This window comes from Salarias fasciatus, chromosome 19 (assembly GCF_902148845.1).
Source record: "Salarias fasciatus chromosome 19, fSalaFa1.1, whole genome shotgun sequence".
In the NCBI taxonomy this organism is placed as follows: domain Eukaryota; kingdom Metazoa; phylum Chordata; class Actinopteri; order Blenniiformes; family Blenniidae; genus Salarias; species Salarias fasciatus.
The window spans coordinates 24797906-24811081 of NC_043763.1; the positions used below are offsets into that span (position 1 = coordinate 24797906).

General features: G+C 45.2%; 1 protein-coding gene across 1 annotated transcript; it reads right to left on the reverse strand.

The window, feature by feature from the left end:
* Positions 1-78: 78 nt before the first annotated feature.
* On the reverse strand, positions 79-9800 carry LOC115406586 (tumor necrosis factor alpha-induced protein 2). Its single transcript, XM_030116708.1, has 12 exons — positions 9751-9800; positions 6433-6687; positions 5594-6251; positions 5169-5274; positions 4956-5078; positions 3837-3931; positions 3660-3752; positions 3457-3580; positions 2607-2726; positions 2374-2529; positions 2162-2283; positions 79-892 (listed from the first exon to the last, which is right to left on the reverse strand). Exons 1-12 carry the CDS (start codon positions 9782-9784, stop codon positions 742-744), a joined length of 2037 nt encoding a protein of 678 aa, XP_029972568.1. The 5' UTR covers positions 9785-9800; the 3' UTR covers positions 79-741.
* Positions 9801-13176: the final 3376 nt, after the last annotated feature.

A 13176-nucleotide genomic window follows, 5' to 3' on the forward strand; every position in this document is an offset into this window, starting at 1 on the left:
AGAGAGAGAGAGAGAGAGAGAGAGAGAGAGAGAGAGAGAGAGAGAGAGAGAGAGAGACCTTACCACTGCACGGCTGGAACATTTTAATTCTGTAAACTCAGTGAACCAGATATTTCAGAACAGTTTTCAAATGTGAAATTTATTCATAAATCTAATTTTAATCCAACACTTAATGCACAGCATGAAAGGAAACAGGAAAACAACAACAAAGATTTGTTAAAAAAAAAAATATACGCACCATCTGACGAACGCTGACAGGAGCGAAGCAGTGAACGGCGCCGCGTCGTCCAGCAACACTGAGAACTACCACTTCTTCCAAAACACACAAACGGGCTTCTAGTCATCGAGGTCCATTTTTTTTTACCACCATGTTTCAAGTGAAAACGGTTCATTTTTGTTTCCATTTCAGAAAAGTTTTGCTTTTACACAGCAGTGTCCTGAAAACCATGTCCGTATCCATGGCATCAGGATGCAGTTAGCATGCCAGGCCACCGGTGGGTGCTATTTGTTTTTGTGATGAAACCACACAGGCACACGTGCAGAGAACGATAAGCTAGAAACATCATCAACATGATTTTTGTTGTCCATCTAGTCACACATGTGCAGAAGAACTATTTACTTGAGGGCGTGGCGCCATTTCAAAAAGTTCCACCGTGTGAGTCATTTCCAAAAAGTCTTTTTTGAGAACCGCTGTTGTGTGAAGGGACAGGAGTGTTTAAAGGCCAGAGCAGATGCTGGAGATCATCTGACGTCCACTCTGGAGAAGAAGGTCTGGGTACTGACGTCGGGCCTGCAGCCGTCCAGCGTTTCCACCAGGGTGGCTTTGATCGTCCTGCGGTCCACTTTGCTGATGTTCGTCTTCAGTTTGAGCAGCGCCGAGACGTGTTTCTCACTGCCGGAGGAACAACGCGGGAAGAAAAGATGAAACATCAACAATAAGATAAGAAAAAGGAAGTCCAATCAGGAAAAAGGAAACAACTTTCAGCAACCAGCTCCCTCCTTGTCTTCTCATTATAGAACATCACTTCTCTTTACTGTTTTACTTCCCATTACCAGGCTCACCAAGGTAAAGAACATTCATTCCTTTATTATTGTTTGTATCTTTCTTAAATTTGGAGTTTTATTTAGCTTGTAAAAAAAAAATAAATGTACTATTTAAATACTTGAACCTGTGTTTTCTATCGGTCTGCTGCAGGTTTAAACAATGGATTTCAGCTCCAATAAATGAGAAACATGCGAGCACTTTCAAAAATGAGAAAAATATATAGCAAAGCAAAAAAAAAAAGGAAAAATTAATTAATAAATAATTAAATTAATTAAACAATTCAAAGAAACAAATCAGAGCAAAACAAATACAAACATAAAAAGACTGATAGTAAATATACACAGAAAAAAATGTGAAATAATCCAAAAGAATGAATTACTGAATGAATTCCTTATCAAGATTCTTTTCATGCTGTTCGCTGGAAACTTCAGCACGAACACGACCGTTGTTTTCATTTGTTTATAGTTTATATTTTTGTGAAGAGTTAAAGATTTACCGCACTTTCAGGCCCCGTTTACACGACAATGGAGCCACGAAAACAACACCATGGATGCACATGGCACCACGGCTGTAGGGAATGTTCTGTGTGTGTGTGTGTGTGTGTGTGTGTGTGTGGTTTCATCATAGAAACAGTAAACAGCGCCACTTCATGGCGCAACATGAGGGGCATCGTTCTCAGTGTTTCTGCTGTTTCCATGGAAACAGACCTCATTTTCAAATGGTCTGAAACATGAAAGTGAGAACAACGTGTTTTCACTGGAAACGTTGTCGTGTAAACGGGACCAAACCTGTGTCAGAGTCTGGAAAGAGCTCGAACAAGTCGTTTCCATCGTCAGCAGCAGCTTCGGCTTCAGTTCCTGAAACGCTTCTGGGGACTAACCCTTCCTGCGTCTGCACACTTCTTCTGACCGCAGCTCAGTAAAGTGTGGATAAGCTAACTCCAGGAAACATCTGAGGCCCGTCGGAGCCGTTCGGCTTCCTCCTCCCTTCATCACCGCCGTGTTGTTCTCACCCTTCTGCCGCCTTAATAACTGCGACACCACTCTGGTCATTCCCAGGCGGAAGAGAGGAGAAAGCCGACCGGGGAGGGTTTCCTTCAGCGTCGGCCAAGGTTACCTGAGGTCAGGATAATCGGATCCCAGCAAGACGACCTGCATTTGGAGGGCGGGGACGTCCTGGAGTCTCAGCACCTCGGCGATCTTGTGGAGGATTTCCTTTAACCAGTCCTCCTGTGATCCCTGAGCAGACGCAGCATGGCAGCACATCAGTGTGTTTCTTCAGGTTATTGGGGGATTTCTTTTGTTGAGTAATGCTGGATGAATTCCCACCATCCTGCTGAAGAGCCGGTGTAGGCTGTCAGCGTCGTCCTTCACCGTGGCGTACGCTTTGAGCTGCTTCTCCTTGTCCTTCAGCCTGACCTCTCCCCTCAGCAGCCTCTTGACGTACTCCTCGGTCACCTCGCGGTGCAGCTGGCCCATCAGCTCCTGAAACCCGCAGCAGAGTTTAATCCTCCTGGGAGGAACGGCGGTCGGCGCGGCGCTCCTCCGTCTCCCGACGTTACCTGGTTGCTGGACGGAATCGAACCCTGAAGCTCCTGAAGCTCTTTTTCAACGGCGACCAGCAGCTTCTCGAAGTGGGAGTTGTGCAGCCAGTCGTTGGTTCCCAGCTTCTGGTAATGAGGCTGCGAGCGGCACAAACGTCACACACCGTCATTTAATCCCTGATTATTGCACTTGCATTTGTGAGATGAGCAGCAGAGCTGAGGGTGTGAGTGGCTAACATCAGAAATCAATGCAGACATTTTTGACTCATCTTTTATTGGTTATGGGGCAAAATTCAGCACCGTGGTGCAGAGAAATAGTATAAATCAATATATCAAGAATTATGATTGTCTAACTTGAGTTCACAGTATCAATAGGAATTGGTATTGGAATCATGAGCAATTTAAACTTCTTTTAACACTGATATTTGTCATTTTGGTGCAACAGTGGAGATCATTTATGTGTTTTCTTTAATTCTGTTCAGGCTTTTATTGAGCTTTGTGGTATTTCGATAAATAAAAGAAATCTGGGTTTCAACATGTATGGCAGGATTATCACTAATTATCCTGAGAAAACCTTAAAAATCCCATGAAAATATGAAAAGTTTGTGTTTGCATCACCTTTCATCTTTCTATTTGTTATCTGGTGTCACACTGCATTATTTTTGGGTGGGAACTGAACTCAGTGGGGCAGAAAAATCCTGTTAATTATCCCGAAGCTCTTGAAAAAGCAATCTCAGATCCTCTAAATATACTAAAAACATATAATAATGTTTGAAATGTTTGACAGAGCATTTTTCACATCAGACACTCGAGCTTCTTCACTTGTTTGTGCCACTGGGTGATAGAAGACAGTGAAGCTCACACTCACCTTCAGCCCTTTGTGGACGGGAGTTAGCAGGTAAGTGTGCGCACTCTGCTTCATGTCGCTCAGCACCGACAGGCAGTTCTCCTGCAGGTCCGCCGGGAGCAGCTGCTTCTTCCTGAGGACGTCGCTGCAGACGCCACAGAGAGCCAGAGTCAGCCCGGATCCAGCAGCCGGATCGGAGTCAGTCCGTCTGGAGGGAAGCGTACCTGAACTGGGCGATGCAGCTGAGGTTGGCTTTGACCTGAGCTCTGCTGGTCGCTCGGTTCTGCTTGATGACGGCTGCCTGGAAGCTCTGGAACCTGCAGGAGGTCGGGGGGAAACTTTGAGCGTGGAAGAAGAAGCGAGGACGGTGACGCTTCCAAGAAGCTGGAGCACGTTCGTACCTCTGCATCAAACCTTTCAGCTCGCAGGTTATCCTCTGGGCTTTGGCCAGGTCTCCCACGATGGCCTCTGCGGAGGTCACCATGCCGTGAATGAACTGCGAGGAGACAAGGTTCACACTGACCAAGAATCCCGAGCAGCTAACAGGCGATTTCACAGCACAGTCAGTTCAGACAACATGGACTGAAATCCACCGATCGTAGTAATAATCACAACAAGAATTAAAGAAAACCTCAATTCATAAGATGAGCGTAGAGACTCGTGTTATCTAAATAAAAATAATGGACTCAAACTCAATAATTTAAGATTTTGGCAGCAAAAACAGAAATTTAATAAATTATTTTAATTTAAATAATTATCAGGCACATCACATTTCATAAAATTAATCTACTGTGTACATTATTATTATTTTTTAAAGGTAAAAAAAAATCAAAATTATTCAATAATAGTAATTAATAATTCCATGAATTATTTTTGTTCTTTTTCCATAACCCCATAACATTAACGTAATAAGCACTAATAGTCAAAAAGAACTGCAGAAATAAAAATGCTGTGTTGCAAAGTGCTGGACAACTCACATGAAACAGTGAAAAAGATTAAAGATTAAATCAAACAACACTGGATTAAAGTCAAAAAACCAGGGTCAAAAAGCTTCTGAATCGCGTGAGTTTGCAGCTTTCAGCAGATCTTTGGATCCACAGGAATGATCCCCTGGACTTTGCTGGTCAACAATTTTCTAAAAAGTTTGGACTCTTCCTCAGTTTGGCTCCAGTTAATGTGTGAAGAAAGTCAGGAAATGTTATGAAGCAAGCAAAGCTTCCTGTGTAAACTGTAACAGGAGACGTTCAGTTTGCACTGTTTCTTCCAAGGCTGCAAACACACGTTGTTTAGTCGTACATAAGTAGAGACAGGTCAATATTTAAAGCAAGGACTCGATTCTTAAAGACAGAAAAAGCATCAATGGATGCCAATGAACAAAATAATACAGTACGATATCACATGGACTGCAATGTGAGTAAATTAGAAGGCTGAATATGCAACAAAAGGAATATTTCCACGCGGGAGGTGCTGCACTCATTTCCTGTTCTTCTGACACGTTGATGCGGCAGTTTAAACTCTACCTGGATGATATCGAAGGCCATGGTGCTGACGTAGCAGCCGTCCTCCATGGCCGGCTCCTCTCCGCTGGTGAAGTTGTCTCTGGCCTCCTCCAGGACTCGGTCCATGTAGGTGGTCAGCTCGGTCTGAACACACAACAAACGCCATGGGTTCTGGGACAGCCGAGCCGGGCCGAGCCGAGCCGAGCCGAGTCGAGCTAGGCCGAGCCAACCCACCTGCTGTTTGCTCAGGTACTGCTCCTCCAGAGGCTCCAGCAGATCGTCCGTCAGCAGCTTTCCCAGCGCCGAAGAGTCGATCTCAGCTGACAGCTTCTGGAGGATTCTGAAACACCGACCAAACACTCATCAGTACAATCATTTTCAGGGTTTCCGAGGAGATTTGTTGGCTGTAAATGTCCTGCAGGTGTGAAACTTCATGCTAACGACATCAGTGTTTCTGCTGTTTCCGTGGAAACAGACGCCGTTTTAAAGACGTCGACGTGTAAAGGTGAAACTTTTCTGAAACAAAAACGAAGCCGGTGCCTGGATGAGCTGTGTGTCCAGTAAAAGCTTCACTTGAAGCTCCAGGTAAACATGTGGACTGAAGCGCTGTGCAGAGACGCGTCAGGAGAAGCAGGCGAGACGCCGCGGCCATGTCTCACCTGGGGTAATGGTCGTTGACCCAGCGCAGCAGGAAGCTGCAGTCCGAGTCATCCAGAACGAACTGCGCCAGGCTGCTGACTCTGGAGCTGAAGGTCCGGTGATACTGAGCGGCGTAAAAGTTACAGATGTCCATCTCCGGGGGGTAGCAGGTCCTCACCGCCTCCACCACCAGCAGCAGGTCCTCCTTCATGCGGAGGCCCATGCTGTGGATGCTGGCCTTGATGGAGGACTGGCCGGCCTGCGGCTCGGACGGAGGCGTCGGGGGGTTCTCCATGCGCTCCTCCACCAGCTCCCGCAGCCTCGCGTCGTGGAGCCTCCTCCAGCCGCAGGGCCTCCAGTCCGGAGGCGTCCAGCCTTTCCGCCTCCACAGCTGGTCCTGATGCTCCTCCTGCTGGATGGCCCGCACGGCCGAGGACAGCGCCGGGGCCAGACGAAAGTTCAGGTCCCGGTTCAGAGACAGACTCCGCTTCACGGTCTGCAGGATCAGCTTCTCCAGGGCCGCCCGCTCCGCCGACAGCTTGGCCACTTCCTCCTCCGGAGATTCCACTTTCTCCATCCCCATTATATCTCCGAAGAGGCGGTTCTCTCGCTCGATGAGCAGCTGGCTGGCCTCATGGAAAAACTGGCCCTCCAGGCACTGCTCCAACGTCCGAGCCCCTGAGCGGACAGACACGTCACAATAAGAGCTCCCACTGAAACGCTTGTCTTTCAGACTAATTCTGAGAAATACAGCTACGTACTCTACGAGAGAGACGCAAACTCACTTCTGACCAAACAGCAGAATGAACATCGATTCTCACTGCCAGTTGAGAATATAATCTGGAAAAAAGGAGATTACCCGTCAGTGGTGTGTCGAGCTGAGGCTCCTCCTGGACGGCTGCATGAAGTCCATCGATGCTGGACGGAGTGCTGCTGCTCATCTGAGGCGGGGGCTGGTTGGTGGGGCCCCCCCATATTCTCTGAATGCCTTTGATCAGCTTTGCTCCTGCAGATCTGGCCCCTTTGTCTTGGTGGTTCCTCCCGAAGCCGTCCACCGACGACGTGTCTGAGTGTGAACGCATCTTCATCTTGGCGGCGCGACGGGGCCAGAAAGCTGAAAAAAAACCCCACAAAATGTCAGAAGAACTTCATCACGAGAGACACAGAAGGACGCCGAAAATATGCAAGAGGACCAGAATACAAAATAACATCAGCCAAATGTACACTAAACAGACACACAACAGCTTTAAAATCGTACAGAAGTACCACAATGGCACAGAAAGCCACTACTGTGGTTATAAAGAAATCCAGAACAGCTTCTGAAAATCGCCAAAATGATCACGAGACACAGAGAAGGTCCAATGATGGAACAGCACCAAAACAAAACCACTGCTGTGCAGTGCTCAATGAAAAGGACTGTTTGAGCCGAAGGGCCACATTATTGGAGCTTCTTCTTCTTTCTGCTCCCTTTCATTCAGAATTTAAAAAACTTTGGTTCTGTATTGCACTGAATTGTTTTGTTTTCATTTTTACAATCAATAAACTAGACAAAACTAAATTCTCCCCAAAAATGATTAATGTGAAGAAAACAACCAAAATGGCTCAAAATGAGCTGAAGAGCTAAATAACTGAATCAGGGCCAAAAATTACAACAAAGAAGCAAAAATTACTCTGAGACTGATCAAAAGCAGCTGAAAAACTTAACAAGAAATAGACAGCTTGGGAGAAAAACATGGCACAAAAGAAGCAGAGCTGCACACACACACCCACAAGTAAGAATATAATGGAGCATTTCAATGCTGACGAGGCTTAAGTGGAGCGTTTAAACCCGTTTCTGTCTGTTATTCTGAACGATCCACTGCTTTACCATGTCGTCACGCCACAGAATCAGCAGCAGCGCAGCCCTGAACCACTCACAGCTCTATTTTCAAAGTAAAATAAAGGTACAAAAGCCAATAAATATGTATACACATCCTAAAACATGAAGGGTGAGGACACAGAGGGTGAAAAAGATCACGGAAAAGCTCATTTTAGCTTCTCACTGATCAATAAAGCGTCCCAGAAGACTGTTGAATCGAACCCTGTTCGGGTCGATTCAACTGGAAGAAAACGTTGGAGTAGGAAGATGATGAATACATTGAGACATGCAGAAAAAGTGTGTGTGTGTGTGTGTGTGTGTGTGTGTGTGGAGCGTCTTCATGTCAGTAGTTACTCACCCTGTGCTCTGTTAGAAAGAGTTCAGCTGTACAGAGCCTGAGAGGCTGCTTATATAAAGACACCCAAAATTAGACTCCTCCTCCCTTGGAAAATCCAAGAGCACACACACACACACACACACACACACACACACACACACACACACACACACACACACACACACACACACACACTTCCTGCCCAGTGTGGATCGAGCGAATGGAGCCGCTGAGTGAGGACTGGCTCCCTCACTGCAGGCAGACGGATGGTTTGTTATTTTTAGACAGCATGTCACTGATACTCTCCTCGTCCTTTATACTCACAACTACGAGAAGCAACCGGTTCAGAACCTCCTGCCGGACAAACAGCACAACATTTTCCTCGCTGAGAATGCGTTTAGAAATGTTTGTCTGGTCGCTGTCGACCACAGTGTGGCTCTTCAGCTCCTCTGCAGGGATAAACTAAAAAAGAAACATTTCATTTTCTTTTCATTCACACAGCAGAGTTGTTTTCAAAATCACTTTTATTTCTCGAATAAAAAAAAAGACTCAAAAAAGGCTCAATGTCTATAATGGTAACAATGAAATTGGAAAAATGATTCAGTAACTCGAATTTCTCAAAGTGGGTAAAACAACCCATAATAATTAAAATCAGGGGTGTCAAACTGAGATCCTGGAGCTCCTCCGCTCTCCATGTTCTCCAGAGTCAACACAGCTGCCTGTCATGAAGGTCCATCACCAAGGCCAGCAGGAAGCCGATAACACACACTGGTTCCAGTCAGCTGTGTTGAAGCAGGAAGAGGTGGAAACCATGCGGGGCTGCAGTCCTCCAGGGTCTGTGTGACACAACCGGCTCCAAGGAATTTCCCCCTCAGAGTCATCAAGTATGGCTGTGCTATTCTAAAATGTTAACGTTGTCTGAAAAATGCCAAACATGAAGGACCAATCCACTGAAATCAGCTACAAAAACATCTGAAAATGTAATTAAATAATTATTATGTAATTTCCCATCCTAACTTCGATAATCCGATCAATCCGTTTGACCTGAGGAGGCGAGTCTGCCTCTGAAGACGTCCTCAGTCTGGTGTTCAAAAAATTGCTCCGATTCCCATTCTGTAGCATGAACGCACACACACACACACACACACACACACACACACACACACACAACAGCCAAATGAACAACTGAATCAACAGCAACCTGAGATGAAAACAGAACTGGAAATGTCTTCTTTCAGCATCCTGTTACACTGCCTGTTTTATTAATTTAAAAGTGCAAAAATAACCCCCCCCAAAAACACGGTAATCTCCATAAAACCTCTCACAGTGATAGTTTTGTAATGTTTTTAAAGCATCCAGTCACACAGTCACAGTTCATGTTACATGACCTGCATAAAATGATAATATTTGAATTTCACACATCAAAATGTGAGAAATCGTGTGTTTTTTTAAATCATCTGAGGATGATTAGTCTTCACACACTTTTTCCCGGCCACACCTGTTCTTGTTTTTACCTGCCAAAGTCTGCATGAACTTCAGGATGCAGCAAACTTTTAACAAACCAAAGAAACGTCCTCATGTCATTGATCCCAGTCCTGAAACACAACCTGAAAACCTCCCATCAAACAGGCTCCAGATCAGATTTGTTCCAGTTGTGTTTTAAATGTAATGAACGATGTTTTAAACAGACCAGAATAGAATAGAAACACTTGATTAATCCCAGAGAGAAACTCTCCAATTCCGCAGATTTTAATGCTAAAAATAAGATTAAAAAAAAAAAAAACCCTCCAAGTGAGAAATTAGCACATCCTATATTAACCCAGGAGTACCACAGATCTCAATGTGTCAATGCATGACCCCTGCATGACCCCTGCATGACCCCTGCATGACCCCTGCATGACCACTGCATGGTACAGCAGTGTCTGAGGACAGGACACATCAGTGAAAACAAACACACAAGCACACTGAGTCCAGCCACGTACCTTTCCTTCTGCAGAACCTGAAGCAGCCGCACATCTCTGTGGTCGCAGGTGTGTTTGTCGCCTGACAGTCAGTGCAGAAGATTTATTTTGATGTCAGGAAGTCAGCAACGTGACGTGGTGAATTGAATATACATTTCCCTGAAAGTCAGTGAGCCGAAACACTGCTGCATGAAAGATTTCAAAATCTGCAAGTAGAAAAACAAGGCTGCAAAAGCCACAGGCACACACACACACACACACACACACACACACACACACACACACACACACACACACACACACACACACACACACACACACACAGAATTAATAATAATTATAACGATGATCTGTTCAGATTGGTTGAATTTTAAATGGAATGATTTAAAATGCGAGAAAGTCTACAATATTCTGAAAAAGTTTCATCACAGCAGAATTTCTTTCCTGCAGTTGTCGAAGTTGTCGTATTGCAAGACTTTTCCACCGACTGGGTTTTTACTGCGTTGCTTTGCAAAGCATGAAAGGAAAAGTGAAAGAAGCAGAAACGTGTATTGGTTTGGATTGCATCAACAGTGGAAGAAGAAACAGGTGTTTCTCAAAAAGAGGAAGCAACAAAGCGCCACCAAGACCACAGAAAATTCTCCAGATTTCAGCCTATTTCAGAAAAGCTGGTCTTTACTGGAAACAAGGTCTTCTTTTCTTTCCATCTTCCGCCTATCTTCTGTTACGCTGAATACAGCCCAAGGCGTCGTTTCAGCCGTGTGAGGACAGACAAGCCACTGTGGCCTCGATAAGAAGTCGACTGTCACAGTCACCCGACCACAGACCGCCTGAGATCTTCTTCGAAGTCACTGACTTAAAGAAGCTGCATAGCGCCGCGAGCCAACTCAGCCAATGGCAGAGCAGCTGATGATCCAAGGTACAGCAGTCCTGCAGATTCCCACGGACGTAAAACGCTGGACTACATCCTGAAGTAACTCTGATTCAGTTCCAGATTGTCAACCTTTACGTCTCAATAAAGTCAGTTTACAAGAATATACGTTGAACAGGGAACGTGTGGAATGCTTTAATGACCAAAAAATCACCTTCTTTACAAGTTAACAGGTCACAGCAAGCTTTCTTTACTGGACTACGGTCTCTCATCGTGGCTGACGGCCTGAGCTGCCTGCTCAGATGTGTCACTTCTACATAAAAACATGCACATCCTGTCAAAAGGATTTTTTTCATACAGAGAATCCTCTAAAACCAGCTGAAGTGGGGCGACTGTGGCTCAGTTGGTGGACTGTACCGTCCTTCAGCTTCAAGGTTGCAGATAAGATCCTCTGTCCGCCCTGTCATATGTCAAAGTGTCCTTGAGCAAGACAATTGACGTTGAGTACATTTCATGGAACTTTGGGACTGCCGGAGCAGGAAAAGAACAAGTGCTGAATAAGTGAAATCCACTGAAATGCAGGGACATTTCAAGAGCCTGAGGGCTGAATCCCAGCGAGCTATGGTTGAAGGCCTTTCTGCGCTCAAGTGCACGTTTTTAGAAGACGCTGGAGAAATCCTACAGTAGTCAAACCCAACGGAGACTCAAAGTGGTGAACCGTCTTGATATGAGGCAAGAAACCACAGATAGAAATAAACAGAACAGAACAGTATGGCCCCGGCTTCTGGCCGTGCTCCTCAGAGGAAGGAGTTAGAGCCAGTGAGATTACCTGAAACACCGTCACATGGCCAATAGTAGAAAATGAGTGAGATGGACAGGATTGGTTGGTTGGTTGATTTGGTTTTAGTTGGTTGGTGCAGATAGATCCTGGCGATGAGTTGGCTGGAAGTTTGTTTGTTTGTTGATTGATCGTGTGGTACAGATAAATCCTGCAGACCTGATGGTTGGTTAGTTGGTTTGGTGTTTGGTTGGTTGGTTTGGTCATTGGGTGCTTGTTGCAGATGGATTCTGTACATTTGGTGGTTGGTTTAGTAGTTGGCTGGTTGATGCGGTTACCCATTCTGTCGATTTATTGTTTAATTGGTGGAGCTGGATCGCCATTTTGTGCATGTTTTGGATGGTTGGATATTCAGGTAGTATAACCATTCTGGATGCTTCCGCCTGTAATCAAACTGAGATATAAATGACAAAGAGCCGCCTGGAGTCACTGTTGCGTTGCCTCATGTGGCTCCACAGCTGAAGGTTGCGGACTCAGACTTAAGACCTTGATTTGTCCAGAGGTCCAACTGATGGAGGTACATGAAGGTAAAACTGATCTTGTTCAATGATGACCTTCAGAGAGTTTAAGCTCACTCAGCAGTTTGTACTTTCAGGTGCAGAAATCAGCGCTACTAAACAATACATTGCTTCTCTATAATGTATTCTGTTTTTTCCACAAGATATCTCTCAGACAGACAGATGTGGTGGTATTTGTATGATGAATTTTATTGATATGTAAGACTGAATATCCAGGGAACATTAGACGCCCTTTGACCTAAGTTCACATTCACACACAGGTCGGGTTTCTGACAGTTGTTCCCAAAATCAGATGAAAGAAGTGAGAAAAACCAAGATGGAGACCAAGAGGTTTTCACCTTTTCATAAACAAAAATTTGATTTTTAATTAATTTTTTTAAAAATTAAAAAAAAAAAAAATTAATGAGAGAATAAATGTGCAGATAAGAACAGGTTTGGGGCTTTTCTTGAAAGTTTCCAGGCAACATTTAAAAGGACCAAAGCTGCTCGGCTCTCGCAGGAGGCTTTTCCTGTCGCTCTCTCTTTGCCTCTCCCTCTCCCAAGAGTCTCTGCTTGCTGCTAAACTTTGTCTCGTCTGTTTGACTTGAGCAGTAGCTTGGCTTTGGATTTTTGAATATACCAATAATCATGGAATTGATCATCAGGTCTCTCAATGCTATTGGTCATCGCAACAAAGTGCAAAGGTACGGGGGAACCTTCCTGCTGGGACGGGACTCGGCCTGCTGGGTATGTGATCGATGCCAGGGGGAAGTGGAGGGGGGGCCAGGTGCCTGGGAGATGTTTATCGACTGGGATTTATGATGACAGGTCTGCTGCTGATCGGCTTGTGCTGCAGCTTGAGCTGCTGGAGGATTAAATAGACCGCCACAATAAAAGACGTCCAACGGCTGATGTTGACCGTGACGTTGGGGAACTGAATCGTAAGATGGACAATCTGATTGGAGTTGTGGTCGATTTGAGACACAAGGTGGATAACAGCAAGGAAAGGGTTAACCTCACTGTCTGAGAGCTGAGAGCAAAGCAGAATGGCTGCTTCCCTCGTCTAAACAAACATACCAATGATTTCATTTGGCAACTAGATTCAACAACAACTCCCCCAGAAGACTTACGAGAACTGAGATCAAACAGTACACACCACCACACACACACACACACACACACACACACACACACACACACACACACACACACACACACACACACACACACACACACCCCAC

Excerpts from the sequence above, each read along its gene's own strand:
- LOC115406586 (XM_030116708.1), bottom strand. The coding sequence starts at position 9,784 with ATGTGCGGCTGCTTCAGGTTCTGCAGAAGGAAAG. Across the intron at positions 6,688-9,750 it reads CAGGTTCTGCAGAAGGAAAG|CTTTCTGGCCCCGTCGCGCC; the intron begins GTACGTGGCTGG and ends GTTTTTTTTCAG. Across the intron at positions 893-2,161 it reads TCCGATTATCCTGACCTCAG|TGAGAAACACGTCTCGGCGC; the intron begins GTAACCTTGGCC and ends TTCCTCCGGCAG.